Source organism: Camelina sativa, chromosome 11 (assembly GCF_000633955.1).
Source record: "Camelina sativa cultivar DH55 chromosome 11, Cs, whole genome shotgun sequence".
NCBI lineage: Eukaryota > Viridiplantae > Streptophyta > Magnoliopsida > Brassicales > Brassicaceae > Camelina > Camelina sativa.
Genome location: NC_025695.1, coordinates 13,396,457 through 13,416,878, shown reverse-complemented (window position 1 = coordinate 13,416,878; position 20,422 = coordinate 13,396,457). Strand labels below are relative to the sequence as shown.

General features: G+C 38.4%; 3 protein-coding genes and 1 non-coding gene across 5 annotated transcripts; all 4 read right to left on the bottom strand.

The window, feature by feature from the left end:
- LOC104723181 (metal transporter Nramp5) lies at window positions 4,179-6,432 on the bottom strand. The gene is made up of 3 exons (XM_010441509.1): window positions 5,771-6,432; window positions 4,875-5,664; window positions 4,179-4,794 (listed from the first exon to the last, which is right to left on the bottom strand). Exons 1-3 carry the CDS (start codon window positions 6,349-6,351, stop codon window positions 4,570-4,572), a joined length of 1,596 nt encoding a protein of 531 aa, XP_010439811.1. The 5' UTR covers window positions 6,352-6,432; the 3' UTR covers window positions 4,179-4,569.
- Window positions 6,649-8,384, bottom strand: LOC104723180 (ras-related protein RABA1d-like). The gene is made up of 2 exons (XM_010441508.2): window positions 7,986-8,384; window positions 6,649-7,318 (listed from the first exon to the last, which is right to left on the bottom strand). The coding sequence occupies exons 1-2, from the start codon at window positions 8,204-8,206 to the stop codon at window positions 6,895-6,897; spliced, it is 645 nt and encodes a 214-aa protein (XP_010439810.1). The 5' UTR covers window positions 8,207-8,384; the 3' UTR covers window positions 6,649-6,894.
- LOC104723179 lies at window positions 9,108-12,737 on the bottom strand. Of its 2 annotated transcripts, XM_010441507.2 has the most exons (17): window positions 12,598-12,737; window positions 12,205-12,438; window positions 11,954-12,115; window positions 11,816-11,866; window positions 11,585-11,719; window positions 11,461-11,484; window positions 11,252-11,363; window positions 11,046-11,171; window positions 10,917-10,966; window positions 10,673-10,831; window positions 10,495-10,590; window positions 10,304-10,419; window positions 10,099-10,222; window positions 9,897-10,010; window positions 9,743-9,823; window positions 9,508-9,648; window positions 9,108-9,221 (listed from the first exon to the last, which is right to left on the bottom strand). In XM_010441507.2, the coding sequence occupies exons 1-17, from the start codon at window positions 12,661-12,663 to the stop codon at window positions 9,123-9,125; spliced, it is 1,890 nt and encodes a 629-aa protein (XP_010439809.1). In that variant the 5' UTR covers window positions 12,664-12,737; the 3' UTR covers window positions 9,108-9,122. The 2 variants fall into 2 exon arrangements, with proteins under 2 accessions (XP_010439809.1, XP_010439808.1); XM_010441506.2 differs by lacking the exon at window positions 9,108-9,221 and having other exon boundaries at window positions 9,299-9,648; window positions 12,598-12,735.
- TRNAG-UCC lies at window positions 12,875-12,946 on the bottom strand. The gene has a single exon. It is a non-coding gene; the product is annotated as a tRNA-Gly (tRNA).

The window sequence follows — 20,422 nt, the reverse complement described above, 5'->3', positions numbered from 1 at the left end:
ATTACAACCTATGTCAACTGGTTTAAAAAGTTGTTTTAACTATTTTGCATAATACAATGATAAAATATAAAAAATTCATATGTCTTTGTCAGAAATAGCATTTTTATTGTTTACTACCAAAAAACACTCATCATTTGGTGTATATAGGCCTGGGCATTTGGGTTCCCGAACCTGATCGGGTTCGGGTTCTCGGGTTTTCGGGTTTTCAGGTTTACACCTATAGTACCCGATCGGGTTTTATCTACTATCAGGTCGGGTTAGGATCGGGTTCTTTTGGGTTTGGGTTTTGTTCGGGTATACCCAAAACCCGAAGAACCCGATCGGATTGTCCAAAACCCGATCAAAACTCGATCATGTTCAAAGCAATGCAATGTCAATGTTCAAAGCAATGCAATGTCAAATGCTTACAAAGGTGACTTAAATGCAATGTCAAATGTTCAAAGCAAAAGAAAAAAGAAATCCAAGTCTTCCAAAACATTCTACAAACAATTGAGAAGTTCAAGTATTCGAAATAAAGAGAAAATCAACTTGAAATCTTCCAAAACAGCTTCTTTCATTATTTGGTTCACTTCTCTTTTGCATATTCCCTTTGGCATGTGAATAACTTAAGGTCCATCTGAATCACTTTCAAACTCTGAAAAAAAAAACAATTACAAGCATTGAGAGATAAGTTTATATTAACACCAAAAACTTAAGATAGTAAGCATTAAGCAAGATTAGAAACAAACCTCTTTCAAGTCCATCCTCAAACTCAAACTCAGCAAGAATTTGTGCATTTGTAAGCACAATATCTTCAAACTTAAGGTCTTGCTTGAACCACTGCTCTGTACACATCAAAATCTCTACCATATAGTGTGTGAGACAACTTCTATATGGGTTTATTATCCTTCCACTAGTGCTAAAAGCACTTTCAGACGCAACTGAAGACACTTGCATAGCAAATAAATCCCTAGCCATCTGAGATAAAATAGGATACTTGCCACTGTTGACTTTCCACCAAAAGAGTACATCATACTCAATTCCCATCATCAATTCAGGATTCTCAACTTCTTCCCTGAGATAAGTATCCAACTCATTTGTGTTTCTAACTCCAATCTTTCTAAGCAATGTATCATATTTATGGTCCACTGGGTTGTATCCATCAAACTCATCCTCCATGGAGTCAAATATTCGGTCTGTTTGTCTATCTTGAGTACTCTGAGTTGAAGACTGAGAATGAAAAAGTTCCTCATTTGCTCCTGCATCGTATCTTGTACTATATTCTTTATACATATCATGAAGGATGCTCAAAACTGAATCATACAGAGACGTAGCTGTTATACTCTTTTCCCTATATAGCTCCTCAAAACACAAATTTGCATACTGCATCTTCTTTCTCGGATCAAAAACACTAACAAGTACCAACATCTTGTTGATGTTCTTCATGCCATCCCAGTACTTGTCGAATTTGTCAAACATCTTTTGTGCATTTACTTTCACGTCATTATCAGAACTATGACAAAGCAATTGAAGCTTGAATGCTATGTTAACTATCTCACCATAACACTTGTATGCATTCATAGTCGTAGATGTAGATACAACCAATGTCGCATGGTAGAAAACTTGGAGAAACTTCACTAACCTTTCAACCTTACGCCAATCATCTCTCTGAGGAGGTCCAATCCTTTTCACTCCATTCTCAGTCTCTAAGAAATGATCATAATACAACTTATCTTCAAACTCCATCCTATCAAATGCTCCTTTGAACTTTGACGCCCTATTCAACATCAAAAATGTCGAATTCCATCTAGTGCAGACATCTAGTGGCAAACTTCCTGTTGAAAATTTACTAGAATCTACTCTCAGCTGAAATGACTTCCTCCTATTTGGTCCTCCTCTAACATATGAGATTCCATTGCGGATTGCAGTCACACTTGAATCAATCTCAGTCAGCCCATCCTTCACTATCAAGTTAATAATATGTCTAGCGCATCTCATATGCATAAAATCTCCACCCAAAACCAGAGAATCCTCACTAACTAAAGAGAAAGCAAACTGAAACTGACTCAAAGCACTAGTATTAGCTGTTGCATTATCAACAGTAATAGTAAACAACCTTTCTATCCCCCATTCAGCTAGACATTTCAGCAGTGTATTGGCGATTGTTTTACTTTTGCGATCTTCGACATGCTTGAATCCTATAATTAGCTTCTTTATACGCCAATTTTTATCAATGTAGTGGGCAGTTATAACCATATAACTTGAACCTGTGAATAAAAAAATGTAACATTGATAAGCATCTTCACTAATTGAGTAGAAACATTAATCAGAATATATTGCAATTTGATTTACAAAAACCGTACCAGTTACAGAGGAAACCCATATATCAGTTGTGAGTGAGACTCTTTGCTTGGTTGTGAGAAACCATTTTTTAAGAGTAGCTTTCCTCTCAACAAAAATCTTTACTATGTCTCTTCCTGTTGTCCTTCTTGAATGCGGCTTGTACAGGTTCACCTAAGTGGATTACATAAGAAAAAACATTGATTAGAATCATGTCTTAAAATCAGGTTACTAACAAGCCATCTAAGAAGATAGAAGTGGCACCTTGTTGCAAAAATGTTTCATTGCCGCACATTCTACAAACGACAATGGTAACTCTCCTATCACCACCATTTCATTCAAAGCTTCTCTAAAAATATGCTCAGGCACTTTTCCAGATTGTAAACTCCCATCTTTACTAATAACCTGTTGACCTTCGGATGGATTTTGACAGTCTTCCCATGCCAAATATGCCTTGCATATTTTTAGATGATTCCACAAGGTTTTTGTCCCTGATTTTGTTGGACAGCTGAATTCCTTTCCACAATAGTTGCAGTTACATTTGTCACGATTGTCCTTCAATCTCGTGAAATGTTGCCATACATTTGATCTTGGGTTGAGAGTCTTTGGGTCTTAGACTCAGGCTGCTCAGACTCTGATCCGCTATTACGAGTCTGTTTCTTTTTGCTCCTTCGATTAGACTCGGGTGTTAGAAACTCTTCTTCTTCGTGTATATCTCTCTCGTCATCATTAAAATTTGGAGATGATGAATCCATCTGCAAAATCATAAGTAACACTTTAAGAACTAATTTGTATTGCTTGTTCAAACTAAAACAAAACTCAGAGACGTAAACAGATAGTTAAAATATAAATAGATAGCTAAACAAACAGAGACGTAAACAAACTTCTAGGAATCCATAACAGTGAGCTAAACAAACAGAGAGCTAAACAAACTTATAGGAAAACAGAGAGCTAAAGAATTAAAAGTACACTAATGCATCATCATTATCAGTCAAGGATAATAGAGCTTAACCATAATAGTCGTTGTGAATGGGTAAATTCATTTCTCAACAACATAATGCGGCTAAAAAAGGTGACAAACAATAGACCAGAGAAGAGGGCTACGAAATGCTCAACAGGTGAAACAAAAAATAAGATATCAATAGGACTTGGTTAGATTCAAAGAACGTTAAAAATCATGGCAACAAGAAAGATAAGATGGTCGTGATTAGCATAAGTCATAGTATCTCTGAACAACCCTCAGCTTATAACTACAACTTCTATTTGATTTACTTAGACATTTACACACAAAAATAGACCACAATGATACCAATCAAGAACAATCCGATAACACCCATACAAAGCCACAAAACTCACAGTAAATTCTATCAAAATCTTTTCAGCTAAACTTCGCAATCATTGGTAAAGATAACAACAATACAACTGATTCAGTTTTACAATTAAGATACAAAGAGCTACAGAAACAAAATCCCAATTTTGAAGATGAAGAGAAAGAAAACAAACCTTTGATTTCCTCCGTCAAGTTTCAGAAGGAGGAGAAGATGCGACAACGTGATTTAGTGTATCCAGTTTGACGATTTGGGGATTAAAACTGATTATATATATATTTTTTTAAGATAGGAAATCGAACAGACTCTGCAATAAAAGAGAAAGAGTAAAGTAAATATTAGGGATTTAGGGATTTAGAATATATGTATATATTCGGATATGTATGTATATATGTTCGGGTTAATCGGGTTTTACTTCGGGTTTCGGGTAATACCCGAACCCGATCGGGTATCCGAACCTTAGATAGATTACACCCGATCGGGGTTTACATACTTCCCGAACCCGAACCGAACCTCCTAGTTCGGGTCGGATTCGGGTTCGGATTTCGGGTTCGGTTAATATGCCCAGGTCTAGGTGTATAGCTTCTCCATAAGGTTTTGAGTTCTGACCAAAAATAAGTTTGAGATTTAGTATCACTTCTCTAATTTTGTTTCTGGTTAATCACTTCTCTGTTCACGTCTTTTACATAATTCTACTGTACATTTGCAATGTTAGAAGATAACTTAACAAATCAATCTACAATCTTAACCGAAGCGGTCTTTGCATCATCTCACATCTGAGTTTCCTCTAGTCTACTGTCTCAATTCAAATCGTCGAGCAAATGCAGCAAAACCATCCCTCAAAATAGACCAAACCGCATCTGCCATTGCTCAGATAAGTTTTGGGGTTGAAGAAGTCAAGAGTCAATGGAGTTATGGGTTGCTACGTCTCTGTGGAAACAACTCTCTGTGACATTTCTAAGCTCGACCAAGAAGAAGATTGTGAGCTTCTATAGGAAACAAGATAGATGATGAAACTGATGTATCCTACTATTCCAGCAAAAACCAAAAACCCAACAAAAAAACCTTCCACTGCAGCCATGAAGAAATCAAGAAGAAGATACCCATTTATCATCATCACAAACACTGCCACAGTCCACGCTAGCTTCTGCAAAAGATCCCAACTAACTCGTTACAATCAAAAGCACATTACAGTAAAGAAGACAAATGACAACAAAATGGCTTTACCTCAAGCGAAGGTCCGATTTTGAAGACACCCATGATATGTTCTTTAGAAACCATAGTCAGAAGAGGAATAACCGCGAAAGGAATCTGCATCGACTGAAGAATGTTAAGCCATTCGTTTAAAACATCGAGCGAGCCCTCAGATGTGTTAAACATAAGAGCTACAATCATAGTAGGTACAATCGCAAAGCTTCTAGTTATAAAAGCTGATAGCCATTGCTCCATCTGAAGATCTAAGAACCCTTCCATTATAAACTGTCCAGCATAAGTCCCAGTTATAGTACTGCTTTGTCCAGCAGCTAACAAACCAATTCCCCAAATGTAAAGTATCGGGAAAACCCCACCGCCATACTTCTCCTGTAAGTAATGTCCCGCATTAACCAGTCCTATACTATCAGCCTGTTTGGTTCCATAAAACCCTTTAGCGAAAACCGCAGTCACAAACAGATTGATCATAAAAGAGAAGAAAAGCGCAGCCGTTGATTCGATTGTATAGTAGTTAAGAGCTTCCTGAACTCTGTTACTCTCCTTTGGATTTGTCTTCCTAGACTGCACTAAAGCTGAATGCAAAAACACATTGTGAGGCGTTATTACACATCCCACAACTCCAACAGCTTCTCTTATCGTCTTTGATCCGAGCTTCGGAACAATAATACCTATGAATAGCTCTTCTACACTTGGCTTAGTTTCATTAAACATCCAAGCAAACGAAAGAGCCATCGTCGCAATCAAAACCGCAAAAAGACCTTCTACTTTCCTCATTCCACATTTCTCCAAATACGAAATCAAGAAGCTGTTTTTTTTTTTCACAAGAACACAAATCAATCACATGCTTAAGCTTCACGTTTTCAATTTTGACCTATATTTTTTTTTTCAATTTTGACCTAATTTTTACTTACCAATCAAACGAAGTGATGATAACACCAACCCAAATAGGCAAAAACCCACGAGTCAAGATCTGAAGAGCGATGGCGCTTCCGATGACTTCTTGAATATCAGCTCCGATCAAAGCGACCTCCGCCATGAACCAAAGCAAGATCCGAGCCCACGATGGGTACTCGTTTCGGCAAATCTCCGCCAGATGCCGACCAGTCGCGACACCGATCCGAGCAGAGAGAAGCTGCATCAGAAGTCCCATTAGCGTAGCCCATAGAAGAAGCCATAGGAGAGAGTAACCAGCCACAACTCCGGCTTGTAGATCTCCTTCGATGTTTCCTGGATCTAAGAACGCTATGCTCATTAGAAACCCAGGTCCGGTGAATTTCCATAGCTTCGCCCATGAGAACGGAGGAACCGTGTCGTAGGTTCTGTCTCTTTCTTCTTCGACGTTCAGGATTTGATTCTCCGGTGGCGATTCGCGGCGCTCGTCATCCTCCTCCGGGTCAGAGGTTTCGGGAACTAAGAGACGTTTGAATTCTCCGTTACTGTCGTTAGGTTTCTTTGGGCTGTTTTCTTGGCGGGAAACGGTCGAATCCGTCATCTTAGTAACGGAATATTCTTTCGGCGTTACTGACGACGTAATTTTTTAAGGAAAATTTTAAAAATCACATGGATTTTTTTTTGTTTCTTTCACAAATAAAAAAAAGTCAAGAAAAGTCAATAACGAAACCAAAAAAAAAAGGTAACTTTTTCTAAAATTGAATTATAAATGTTGTCAAGATTTTCTAATATTAGAGGCTGAATCAATGATCAAGAATTTAGGTTTTGATTGTAAGTTGTCACCAATTAGCACTATCAATTATTGGTTTAGAGATATTTGCGGATTGAATTAAGAAAACAGAGCTGAATAAACCCATAGATTGGAACCGGTTAAATTACAAAATCCCTTAACCGATACAATAGTACCAGACCAAAAGCTAAGCAATTTTTCAAGCAAGCAAAAATCAAAAGCATAAGATAAGATTGTTGTTTCCTAAGAAAGCAAACATCTTCAAAAGAATTTTGAATGTTAACAGGAAGGAAGAAAGAAAAAACGATCTTAGCTTGAGGATACATGACCAAATCCTTCAATCTTTGTAGTGTTTTAGTTGGAGCAGCAACCAGTTTTCTTCACAGCGGAAACATCGACATCGATCTTCTCTCCTTTGGAAGGAACATTACCCGAGTCTTCACCAGCCTCCATTGCTTTCTTGCTCACCACATGGTAAATCTGAGTGAGTACTTCGGAAAACGCGTTCTCAACGTTGGTAGATTCAAGAGCTGAGGTTTCCATGAAGTAGAGTGATTCAGTCTCTGCAAAAGATTTCGCATCTTCGGTTTGGACAGCCACAAGATGGCGAAGATCGGATTTGTTTCCTACTAGCATCACGACTATGTTTGGGTCGGTATGGTCACGGAGTTCCCTTAGCCATCTCTCAACGTTTTCAAATGTGGAGTGTCGGGTTACGTCGTAGACAAGAAGTGCCCCAACAGCTCCTCGGTAGTATGCACTAGTGATTGCTCGGTATCTAAAAATAAGAGAGATGGTAAAATTCCCGTTAAAGATTTAGTCAGCAAACGCATAAGAAGAACCAAAACGTCAAAAAAGACTTCAAAGCAATAAGCTTTTTAGCTGCAATGGTAGAAACTCATCACTAAAGAAACCGATATACGAATACACTCAATCCTAAAGATCCCCTAAACAACAGAAATAAGAATTAAGGAACATATATATGGACAATGAATTAGCTTCTCTACCTGTGGCTGATCTCAGTCGATTAAACAAATCAGCAAAATAACATACATTCTACAAAATTGGTAACTTAAAAGCATATCATTGGGCTCTCTCCTTATACACAAACACAATGTATCATTTCATCTCCAGAGTAATTAACACAATCACAGGTTTCTTTCTCAAGCTTTCTTTACAATAACACTAAGACAGATCTAAACATAGTTTGAGCTCCATTTGAGTTCTCCTTTGGCAATTGAACAAACCATAAACGCCACAGTTCACACTGATCCACAGAAAAACACAAGTTCTAACCTAAATTTGTTTGCTTAACCTAAACAATTCAGTTCTCAAGAACTATAAACAGAGAGGGATTGGTCTTGACTCCACCAATGCATCTAAAGGCCAAGACTTTAATAAAACCCAGATCGAGAAATGAAGAGAGAGAGAGAGCTTAAACCAACCTTTCTTGACCAGCAGTATCCCAAATCTGGGCTTTGATAACTTTGTCATTAACATTCAAGCTACGAGTCGCGAACTCAACCCCGATCGTTGATTTAGACTCAAGACTGAACTCGTTCCTGGTGAATCGAGAAAGCAGATTGGACTTCCCAACACCGGAATCACCGATCAGAACCACCTTGAAAAGGTAATCATAATCATCATCTGCTCTGTAACCCGCCATTACAACACTGTTCACACTTTGCGCTTCCTCAACTCAAAAAAAAAAAGACTTCAACTTCGATTTTACTTTTTCTCCTTAGATTCAAAACATTTTCCCCAGATTTCTACAGAAAGACAGAGACTTTGAAAAAAAAAGGTTTAGGGTAAGACTTGTGCTGCCTTTCTTCTAGCTGTACCTTCCTTAATCACCACCGATGGATTTCTCGGTGAATAAAAATATCTGAATTTACCAAAGTACCCCGGCTTAAGTCCCTTAAAAAGCTCTGAGACAAGGGGCAGATCTGACATTTCGTTGTGGGTTTTGTATCCATTGTTTAAATGCTTTCACTTTCTTGAAAAGGTCACAAAGTGGTGGTGGTCATGTTTTACATTGGTAAACGGCGATAATTCATTCAGTCACTGTCTCTCAATTTCGACAAAAAAAACAAAAAAAAGAAGAAGCAAAAACGATGATGATCTAATAAAAATGAAACATTTGTGGCTCTATCTACCAAGGAAAACCCATTGGGTTCTAATTAATGTTCAATTATTGAAGCCCATATGAGTTCTTTAATTTGAAGTCTTAAAATTCTTTTGAGGTTTTTAGCACAATACACACATTTGTATGTGAAAGAGCTCAATGATTTGTCATTATGAAAATCCAAAAACGCATCTGTACATAAGAAAAGAAACAAAATAAAAAGAGAAGAAAAAGAAGAGAGACTCAAATGTTCTGTGCTCCTCTCCACTCATCCTCCATTATTTGCAAAAGAATCCATTATTTTGTCATTACCATAAAAGTCTCCATCCAGCTTTTTTTACCTCATGAAACCCTCCAATCAAAACTATTGGTATTTTGTTTTTAAAGAATGTCTTCATCTTCTTCATCCCCACCTCCATCCTCATCTGTTTTAACTCAGAACGTACCAAAACCTGTTTCAGACAAACTTCTTCACAAGTACAATGATGTGTCTGAGTTTCAGTTCGATTACCAGACAAGCGGAATCTGGTCTCCACCGTTTCAACGCAGTGCTTTTCTTACACCACAAGGCAAAATTCTCACGGACAAAGACATGGCAGAGAAATTTCAGAATCTTGTACAACCACCTCCACGGATCAAAAGGTACAATCTTTACTGTTGTCTTCAGTAATCTTTTGGTAAAATCTAATCTACAATGTACGGATCCGTATATATGGAATATACAAACAGGTTTCTACACGACTCTTTTTGTTGTTTTTATACTTTTCAAAAGACTTTTTTGATGACGGAGAAGAAACAAAAACAAAAAGTTACATCTTAAGTAGAGGAAACTTGGTTTAAACTGCAGCAGTGCTCTGTTCTAGAGCTTCTTTACCGGTGATTCCATCTTTCAGATTCTTGAAATACTCATTGTAGTCTTTCTCTGGTGGTGGATTCTCAGGATCTACCGTGAATGGCTCACTAAACGGAACTGTACTTTTAACCTAACAAAACAGCCCAATCGACAAAATTTAACATCTTGGAAGTAAAAAACTTCGAAAAATGTGAACTTGATTTTGTCATCTATTCTTTTAAAACCTCGAATGTCTTGTTTAGAGCAGATGGGCTTTCCAATGCAGCGATGCATATACGTGCAACTTCGTCTCTCGATACCTTCCCCTATATAATAAAGCCAAAGTTGGTTAAGTTAGTTAAAGAGTTTTGGTTTCGAGGGGAAGCAATATTGAAATACCGTAATGTTGTCTCCTTGTTCGAAAATGAGATCAGCTCCGGCAGGCTCTTCTGTTAAAGCACATGGCCGTACAATCGCAAACGGAATCCCGCTTTCGCGTATCAGATCCTCTCCCTATTCATCCAAAGAAAGAAGAGCTTTAACATCTTGTGATAGTGACTACTCCAATTTTCTGCAAAGAAGATAGTATAGAGTGACAAACCTTTAACTTGTAAGTGAGAATGAAATCAAGCTCCTTGTTTAATCTCACAGCCGGAGGTTGTTTGCTTAGATCCAAACCAGGTCTCTCTGGTCTGGTCACTCCCGCAGAGCCAACATGAACAAACCTGTAACCGTAAGTAACAAAATGCCAATTCAGCGTTTAGTGAAGATTTTGGTGTCTGAAGAGCAAGAAACTAAAATCAGACCTTGGAGTGACAGGTTCTTGGATATAAGCTCGAATGCTCGATAGAGGAAGCTCGAAAGGTCCTTCTTTGAAAGTCGGGTTAAGCTTACCGTCATACTCAAATTTACTAAACATAAGCTGAAAACAATAACACTGAATCAAACATTTAGAATGGAAAGTTTAAGAGGGTTGAGTGGGAAAAGTAAAACAAACCTGTAGTGACATGATACTGCTTGCATTAAAAGGCGGTGCATCTGTCACTGTACGTGCACGAAGTACAGGTCTTAAAGACGAGAAAGGTAAGCGTACCTACGATTTGAATTAACAGAAATATAATTGATCTACTTAAAAAATTAGATCAAAAATAAATGAGAAGAGTGATTGCACTAACAGATTGCCATTGGCCTGGTGAAGTGTCGAAACTAGCGGTGTAACCAACAGTATCCCAATTTTGGCTTGTCCGGACGATTAGCTTATAACGGAGTCCATCACCTTTTAGTCGTAGCTCTAGACCATCATAAGCAGAGAGATTCTCCGCCTCTGGAAAGTTCTATAAGAAATTTTTAAGAAAGACTCATGCTTCAGTGAGATTACGAAGGATAAGAGAGATTCTGACATTAAGTCGTACCCTTTACCTTGTTCCGGACACTCGTAAATCCGCCATTATTTGTTGTTGAAACAGTTCCTAACAAAACAAGTTATGTTTATATAAGTAAGACCCTACGAGAAGAAAAATGGCAAATAGAGTTGTTATATTATCAAACCTTTGAAAATCCCGGTAGGTCCACCGTTTTCACCAGCAGTTAGATCTACTAGAAAGTTGCTTTCGCTGACACCACCCATTACAACATCATCCAAGGCTCCCCAAGGTAGATCTTTAAATGTGTTATCTAAACAAAAACATCGGGAAAACATTATAAAATGGCCATAACAAGTTAAAAGCCTAATCAAGTGACGTGACTTAACTTACCTCCAACACCGAAAATAAGCTTTCCGTTCTCAAGTCCAACACCATCTCTAACAGCATTGATTAAGTTCTTCATTCCAATATATTCCACTAACTCAGGTGAGTCGCCTTTGATCTGTGCATCCCCAAAATCTAATGGTTTAGTGTTGTTGAACAATGAGCACTAAATTTCACAAACAAAAACTCAAATGATGCTCTTTTAGTTCCAGTACCTCTGGCTCGAAGAACCTGACCCCCTGCATTTAAATCCCAAATTTTAAACAGGGTCAATACTCAAAGCTAGAATATAAAAAAACGCAGCTCTAAGAAAACTCTATTTCAGGAAAATTCAGCGACCTGATTGTATTTTTGTCTCTCAGGTGTATCTCCTTCCTTTGGACCAACAATACAAGAAACAGCATTGATCACTTTCCTCACTCCTTTGAACTTTTCAGGAACCAGTGTATTCTCCTTTGTAATATCGGCAACAATCTAACAACATTGAAATATATGCAAATAGTTATCGCTGTTATAACCATAAAAGACACCAAGAAACAAAATGTTGAAAGTTTCTGTAAAATTTCTCACCAAGTCAATGTCAGGTCCTAACATCTTCCGAGCCTTTTCTTCATTTCTAACCTATGAAAATTCCCCACACAAGTTAAAGACTGTGACCACATTTTGAGAACAAAAGCATCGAGAAATCCATGGTAAAGGTTTAAGTACCAATGCTTTAACAGGCAACCCTCTCATCTTCAAGATATCAACAACCCTTCTTCCTACACCACCAGTAGCTCCAGCCACAAGTATGATTCCAGTAGTTTCCATTTCATTAACCGGTTCCTCCGTTGATCCGTTAGTCAGTTTCTCAAACACCGATGAAACAAACTTCACATGCAAGATACAATCAATCACCCCAAACGACTATATTACACCTCAACGAGAAATGAGAATCAATGAAACGCTCATATATATACCTTTAAAGGAGATGGTGGTCCGTTGAAGAAGTACAATGTTTTGACGAATCTACCAAAGTCCCAACCTTGAGAGCCTGATTTTGCAGTAACCCGATTTCTATATGACCTTAGATTGAGAGAATGTGAAACTTGTTGGTCACGAAGACGTCGGCTTCTATCATCAAGTTGAAGAAACGGTTTAGGAAGTGAAGTGTTGAACTTAGAGAGTTTAAAATCAACACTTGATGAAGAACCCTGCAAGAGATTACAGTATTAAATAGGAAAGTCTTCGAATTTATCAAGAATTAGCAGACCCAGTTTCAGAAACCAAACGAATATAATAAGAACAGAGAACAGAGAACAACAGAGGACAGAGATAAAAAGAAAAAAAAAAAACGAGTTTTTTAAGTAAACCTGAAGGTTGATGATGGAAGGAGATAACGACGACGATGAGAGCTTGAGTGAAGACGAAACCTCCATTTTCTCAATTCTACAACACTCGAAAAATCTCAAAAGCGTCGGAGATTTTTGTGCTGTGAAATCGATAGAGAGAGATTTGTAGACCACACACGTGGGGAAGTCTCAAACTCAAACGTTTTGGGTTTTTCGGTTTACATAACCGGGTACGGTGGTGATACTGATTTAATTAAAACGGTATAGTCCGATGAAGTTTTAAAAGAAAAAAAAAGATTGCGTCTGCCGGGAGTCGAACCCGGGTCTATTGCTTGGAAGGCAATTATCCTAACCGTTGGACTACAGACGCTTTGTGGTTGAATCGAAACTATAACTTAAATATCGGATTCCTAGTAAAACAAACATAAGTTTAGAAACTTGTATTACCTGAAAACTATAGATATCCATTTTTTTTTTTCATATAATCACAGAAAAAGATAAATACAAAATTTTATTTGAAACTATTGAGCTATATGTAAGTACTATTCATAAGCCAATATCATACTAACAAGTAGTGATTTAGTAGTATGTAATGGAAATGTCTTTCTTTAGCTTCAGCTTTTGACTTTTGTTTTAGTCTAGTAACCTTTCTGGGACAATTAAAACTAGGCTTTTACCGAACAAACTACTGAGAAGCACATGTGGAGGAAACATTTTGTTCTGTGTTGTTTACTTTTGCTTAAAATTCAAGACTGGCACGTGGAAACTAGCAATGGGCCGCCGCAAAATAGCAACGGTGGGCACGTGATTTAGGTTTTAGGTTCGATACTGAGAATTTTTAGACATGGATGTTTGAAGATTCCATCTGGAATTTGTATAGTAAGTAGTTCATCAGATTCATATGACTATAAAAAATATTCATTACTGATTGTTACCATGATCTTATTTTTCACATATTTATTCTTTTGATTTTTTGTTACGATTTTAAATGGTTTTGAATAAGGATGAGTTTCTATCTCGATATTCCAAAAATAGCTTCCTCCACCAATGGATAATTGAATATTACATTAGCTTCAGGAATTTGACATTTTGTCACTGTAGTTTGAATAAATTTATAAGAAATACAAAAGGTTATATAGCTATAGCTAGGAGCAGTAAGTTACATGAGTCTATAGATAAAATATTCTTTTCCACTCCACTCTTACAAGTTCCAAGTGTTAGATAAAGCTTCAGTTTGGGCTCGGGAATCAAAATACTTTCCAAAATAGAACGTTAATTTAATGTGTCATGAGTCTATCAAAAATATGTGGATTCACTTTAGTTAGTTCATTGAATTTTGCAACTACAAAAGACCTCGTTTTTAGGTGCATTCCATCCCTTAATTATTAAGAGAATACAGTAGATACTGAATAACCTATAACTTAAAAAGAATTAAGAAAATTAACCTTTGACTACATAGTTTTTATTTGGTACAGAATTTTTGTCAGTGTTTGGTCTATTAAGCGAAAACTATTTAGGAATCGAGGAGTAGTACTTGTTTCATTTTATATATTCCTAATTTGTCTCCATTTATTTTGTCAACGTTTCCATATGTTCTTTTTCTTTTTTTGGTATAGATAATTAGTGAAGTAAGTAGATAACAATATATTTGACCCCAAAACAATATGAAGATAATATATTTAACGCAGAAACATGAAAACAGCATAATCCTTGTTTATAAGATATGAATCACTTAACCAAATTGATGCAATATGCTGTTAAATCATCATGATCGTTGTACTTAAAGTTGAAAAAAAAAAAATTCTTGTTCACGAGCCGTGCCGATTCTCAACCTTTTTTCCAAAGTAGTTGATAAATTTAAATCATCCACACTAGCTCCACCCATCTCTTTCTATATATACACAACAACTATTAATATATGCAACCAAAAATAACGTGAATAACGTTATTGATAGATATTAGAATATTGTGTAATTAATTCTGATTGATACGATCCTTCTGTATCAAGTATAATTTATGTAATTACGCTATACAACTCTGTATATATTTTGCTAATGGTAATACAGAATCCTTCAAGGGAATTCATCAACTTACATGGTATCATAGCCTCTCTACTCCTGATTTTTTTCCTCTTCTTTTCTTCTCTTTTTCTTCGTTAGTTTGATCTCTCCTTTCTCTTCCTCTCCTCATGGCTGCTCCCGTTAATAACGAGCGTGCTTTTCGTGTCACCAACATCAAATCTCACATTCCTCTGATTTTGGATCTTGATAACCACAACTATGATGCATGGCGTGAACTTTTCCTCACTCATTGTCTCACCTTTGATGTGTCTGGCCACATCGATGGTACCTCTCTTCCCACTGGTCATGCTGATGTTGCTTGGCAGAAGCGTGACGGCTTGGTCAAACTTTGGCTTTATGGCACCTTGGCTCCTCAACTCTTCTGCAGCTCTTTCAAAACTGGTGGTTATGCCCGGGACATCTGGCTTCGCATCGAGAACCAATTCCGCAACAACAAGGAGGCGCGGGCGATTCAACTTGATAACGATCTTCGCACCCTCGAAATCGGCGACCAATCCATTCAGGAATACTGTCAAAAACTAAAGTCGTTCTCCGATCGTCTTGAGAACGTTGATGCCCCAGTCTCCGATCGCAACCTGGTTATGTACCTTCTCAATTGATTGAATGGCAAATTTGACAATATCATCAATCTCATCAAACACAAAGATCCGTTTCCCAGTTTCTCCACGGACAAATTCATGCTTGAGTTAGAAGAATCTCGTCTCCAGAAGTTACAGAAACCGGTGGCTTCAAACACCGACCATGCTTCATCTCCCTCCGCTCTCACCGTCACCACTCGACCGGACAACCACTACCCTCCGCACAGCCGCGGTTCTTGCCGCCAACACAACAACCAATCTCGCGGTCGTCACAACAACTCTTTTCGACCCTGTTATCCTAATTGGGCCCCCAATTTCTGGCCCGACTCATATCAGCAGTGGCCAAATCAGCCCATGCCATGGTCTCTTCCTCTGCAGAACCGTGGTCTCCTTGGTTCCCGCCCTGCTTTCCCTCATCCTCAGCAGGCTCTTCTCACCGCACCATAGCCGACTACTGACTTTTCTCACGCCTTCAACACCATGACGCTGCCTGATCCCTCCGCTGCTGACTGGTACATGGACACAGGCGCAACTGCTCACTTAGCCGCCTCAGAAGGTATGATTCCCTCCGCTCTTAATTCTAACACCAAACACTCTATCATTGTTGGAAACAGATCCTCTATCCCTGTCACTTCCTATGGTTCTTCCTTCCTTCCCTCTTTGTTCTCGTCCCCTCTCCCTCAAACAAATTCTTGTCACTCCTCAAATTGTCAAAAATCTTGTGTCTGTTTGTAAATTCACGACTGACAATTGGTGTTCGGTTGAATTTGATCTTTTTGGTTTTTCTGTGAAGGATCTCTAGACACGCCAAATCCTGCTCCGCAGCAACAGCTCCAGTGAACTCTATCCCATCACACCTTCCTCACCTCCCTCTTCGTCAACTTCATTTGCCTTCCTTGCTTCACCGGATCTCTGGCACAAACGTCTCGGACACACAAATAATGCCACTCTTCACTCTATTATTTCTTCTAATTCTGTTTCTTGTAATAAAGACAACCTCTCACAGTCTTGTACGGCTTGTCATTTGGGAAAAGCAATAAAACTTCCTTTTCAAACATCAGATACATCAGTTTCTCATGTCTTTGATTTAATCCACTATGATGTTTGGACATCCCCTCTCTCCAGCATCAGTGGCATTTGTTACTATGTTTTGTTCCTTGATCACCACTCTCATTTTTTATGGGTTTATCCTGTTAGTCTCAAGGGCGATGTATTCTCCAAATTTTTCCATTTTACTCAGTTCATTAAAACACAATTCGGAGCCACCATTAAATCCTTCCAGTGTGACAATGGTGGTGAGTACAACAACTCTGATTTTCACAACTATTTTGACACTCATGGCATAAAAGTCCGTTTTTCTTGCCCTCATACCTCTCAACAAAATGGCAAGTCCGAACGTATGATTCGTACTATCAACAACATGATTCATGCTCTTCTCTTTCAAGCTCATCTCTCTCCTACTTATTGGGTTGAAGTTCTTCATGTCTCTGTCCATCTTCTCAACATTCTTCCTTCCTCTGCCATTAACAACCAAACCCCCTTCTCTATCCTCTTTCACAAACCACCGTCATACGACCATTTACGTGTTTTTGGGTGCCTTTGTTTTCCCAGTCTGAACCACTTCAATCTCCATAAACTGTCACCTCGCTCAACACCATGTCTCTTTCTCGGCTATCCTTCTCAACACCGTGGCTACCGTTGTCGTGACCTCAAGACAAACAAAATTATCATCTCTCGCCACGTTCTGTTTGATGAAACTATTTTTCCAGCCGCAGAAAAGCATCCTCCACCTCAGCTCTATCACTTTCTTGACATTCCTGATGAACCATCTCCAGTTTTCCTTGACATACTTCAAACCACCCCAAACACTCCAACACATACCCAACCTGAACCGCATGTCGTCGCTGTTCCACCTGCTCCCTCTGGTCACTCCATGACTACGAGAAGCAAACGTGGCATCCATAAGCCTCGACAGGTCCTCTCGCTTCTTACCTCTGTTTCCCCACTCCCAAACAACCATCTAAAAGCTCTTTCTGATCCTAATTGGAATCCTGCAATGACAACTGAGTATGGTGCTATGATTAAGACTCAGACATGAGATCTGGTTCCTCGACCTAAAGACACCAACATTGTTCGCTCTATGTGGCTATTCAAAAACAAATATGATGCAGGTGGGTCTCTCTCACGTCACAAGGCTCGCTTGGTGGCTAATGGCAAATCACAGGAAGCTGGAATAGATTTCGATGAAACATTCAGTCCTGTTGTCAAACCAGCCACCATAAGAACTGTTCTTGATGTTAGTCTTGCCCGCGACTGGCCTATCCATCTGCTCGATGTTCAAAATGCATTTCTACACGGTGACCTTGATGAGACGGTATATATGCATCAGCCTCCTGGTTTCGTCGACCCCCAACATCCTGACTATGTCTGCAAGCTTCATAAAGCTATATACGGCCTTAAACAGGCCCCTAGAGCATGGAATGCCCAGTTTGCAAACTTTCTTCACACTCTTGGCTTTCACACTTGCAAATCTGATACGTCTTTATTTGTTTGTCGCAAAGGCTCACAACAAGCTTATCTTCTCCTCTATGTGGATGACATAATACTCACGGCTTCGAATCACTCCTTTCTTCAGTCGATCATCACCTCTCTCAAAACAGAGTTCCCCATGACACATACAGGCCAATTAAGTTACTTCCTTGGCATTAAAGCTGAGTTCAGCACTCACGGTCTCTTTCTCAGTCAGGCTGCTTATGCACAAGACATTATCGATCGGGTTGGCATGACTCACTGCAACCCTTGTGCAACTCCCGTTGACGCGAACTCCAAGCTCTCCACAGACGTTGGTGAACTGATCTATGATCCAACCTATTATCGGAGTTTGGCAGGCGCGTTGCAGTACCTCACATTCACTCACCCAGAAATCTCCTACGCTGTCCAACAAATCTGTTTATTCATGCATTCTCCACGCCAACCTCATCTTCAAGCTCTTAAGCGCATAATTCGCTACATCCAAGGCACGAAAACTCACGGTTTACAACTACTCAAAGGCCGCATTGATTCACTCACAGCTTACTCCAATTCTGATTGGGCAGGGTGCCCAAACTCCCGTCGTTCTACTTCTGGATACTGTGTATATCTTGGCGCCAACTTGATCTCTTGGTCCTCCAAACGCCAGCCTACCGTCTCACGCTCCAGTGCAGAGTCTGAATACAAAGGTGTTGCCAATACCGTCGCTGAACTCTGTTGGATATGCAATCTGCTTCTTGAAATCGGATGCCCCATTACGAAAGCTTCCATAGTCTACTGTGATAACGTGAGCGCTGTCTACCTCTCTAGCAATCTTGTCAAGCATCAACGGACCAAACACATTGAAATCGACATCCACTTTGTTCGAGAGAAGGTCGCCATGGGACAGGTTAAAGTTCTTCATGTACCATTCTCTCTTCAATTTGCAGATATCTTCACCAAAGGTCTCCCAACCATCCTGTTCAACGATTTCCGATCCAGTTTAACCGTCTGCAAGCCCAACGCTTTCACTGAGGGAGGGTGATAGATATTAGAATATTGTGTAATTAATTCTGATTGATATGATCCTCTTGTAACAAGTATAATCCCTGTAATTACGCTACACAACTTTGTATATATTTTGCTAATGGTAATACATAATCCCTCAAGAGAATTCATCAACTTACAGTTATAACAAATTATAAAGAAGAGTCCAATAGATATATGACTTTTTTTTACCCATGTATATAAAATCTATTAGCTGCGATAAAACATAAATTTTGTTTTTCTGGGACCAGTCTAATGTTTGTCTAATGTTTCGCTTAAATTATGATTTTGGTCCAAAAAAAATGTAAGGTTAGGTATTAAGTTCTTCAACTAGGCCATGAAAAGTGAAAGCAAAGATACACACACAAAAAAGTTCTGACTAGATGATGTGTCAATAAGAAGAGATATTTAGATATAATATAGTTTGACCATTATGAATTATCTATATGTCGCAGTTAAAAGCATTCTAATTCTACGTACCGAACTTAAGTACTACAGTATATATAGATCGATTCAACATATAAAAAAATTCAGGTGCCTAAATTTAAATTCGTGTTACCGTGTATATACATATATGTTGTATATAGGCAGCATAGGTTGCACGTAGACACATGAATCCATGTTGATATGTTTTTATTGTATTAGTGAAAGAAATGTCTCATGATATGAGTCTCGCAAAAGACACGTGATCTCGCCTTCCTTCGACAGACTATATTACTAATTTCCAATACCCAAATCGGTGGTCCATCATGCTTTGCTACTCCATACGTACCCTCTTTCCCCCCATTTATTGTTTTTATCCGAATCCTATGCCTTCTTCACTTGTGTTGTACTAATTACTAACATTTAATATCTTTTGACAATGTTAGTTAGTAAAAGTTATACGATATATCGCAGTTATGATCAGTCATATACTATCAGTCAGTGACGGATCCAGGACGATAATTTACATGGGGCATGAATGGATACTTACCTTAAGATTTTTTTTTTAGCAATATTAATTGAAGGCCAAAACATAAAAATGATAAACAAATTGTAGATAAGAGGAATTGAACCCTCTTCCATTAGGACAGCATGTGGCACTTCTTACCAAATGTGCTAAGTTAACATATACAAAAGAGGTCAAACTGAAGAGTTATTAACAATGAGTGTGGGGCACGTGCCCCATCTCCTTTATACCTAGATCCGCCCCTGCTATCAGTCTATCAACTATCATATGAACTCTCCATGATATATTACATTTTCCTCGTTTTTATCCCATAGTAATAACAAAAGCAACTTGATATATAAATTTAGTGATCATACTATTTTTTTTTGTTTTGTAATGATCAATCTCAGTCTCAAACTCTCAATGTGCGCACGTGATCGGACGTTGACCGCAATAGTTATCCCCCGGATGCTTTTTTGTTTTCGTTTTGTCGTATCCTATTTCTTGCCTAATTGCAGTTTTGGCAATAAAACACACACTAAGTACATATTTTGATAATGGAACTATGGAATCTTACTTGAGATAGAAACCATTTCAATATAGTTTATATATAACGCATACGACTTTCTTTTGTTTTCCGTCCATTTAGAAAATAAATTTTAGTCCGTGACGACTTACGTAGATACTATTCATCTCGATCATTT

Bases quoted from the DNA above. Each gene is read 5' to 3' on its own strand.
- LOC104723180 (XM_010441508.2), bottom strand. From the start codon at position 8,206: ATGGCGGGTTACAGAGCAGATGATGATTATGATTACCTTTTCAAGGTG. The intron at 7,319-7,985 runs GTTGGTTTAAGC...TCTTATTTTTAG, and splicing joins GATACTGCTGGTCAAGAAAG to ATACCGAGCAATCACTAGTG.
- LOC104723179 (XM_010441507.2), bottom strand. From the start codon at position 12,663: ATGGAGGTTTCGTCTTCACTCAAGCTCTCATCGTCGTCGTTATCTCCT. The intron at 10,591-10,672 runs GTTAGTGCAATC...TTCAAATCGTAG, and splicing joins CACCAGGCCAATGGCAATCT to GTACGCTTACCTTTCTCGTC. The intron at 9,222-9,507 runs GTTTAAACCAAG...TTGTGGTGTAAG, and splicing joins TAGAACAGAGCACTGCTGCA to AAAAGCACTGCGTTGAAACG.
- LOC104723181 (XM_010441509.1), bottom strand. From the start codon at position 6,351: ATGACGGATTCGACCGTTTCCCGCCAAGAAAACAGCCCAAAGAAACCT. The intron at 5,665-5,770 runs GTAAGTAAAAAT...AAAAAAAAACAG, and splicing joins ATCATCACTTCGTTTGATTG to CTTCTTGATTTCGTATTTGG. The intron at 4,795-4,874 runs GTAAAGCCATTT...GATCTTTTGCAG, and splicing joins AAATCGGACCTTCGCTTGAG to AAGCTAGCGTGGACTGTGGC.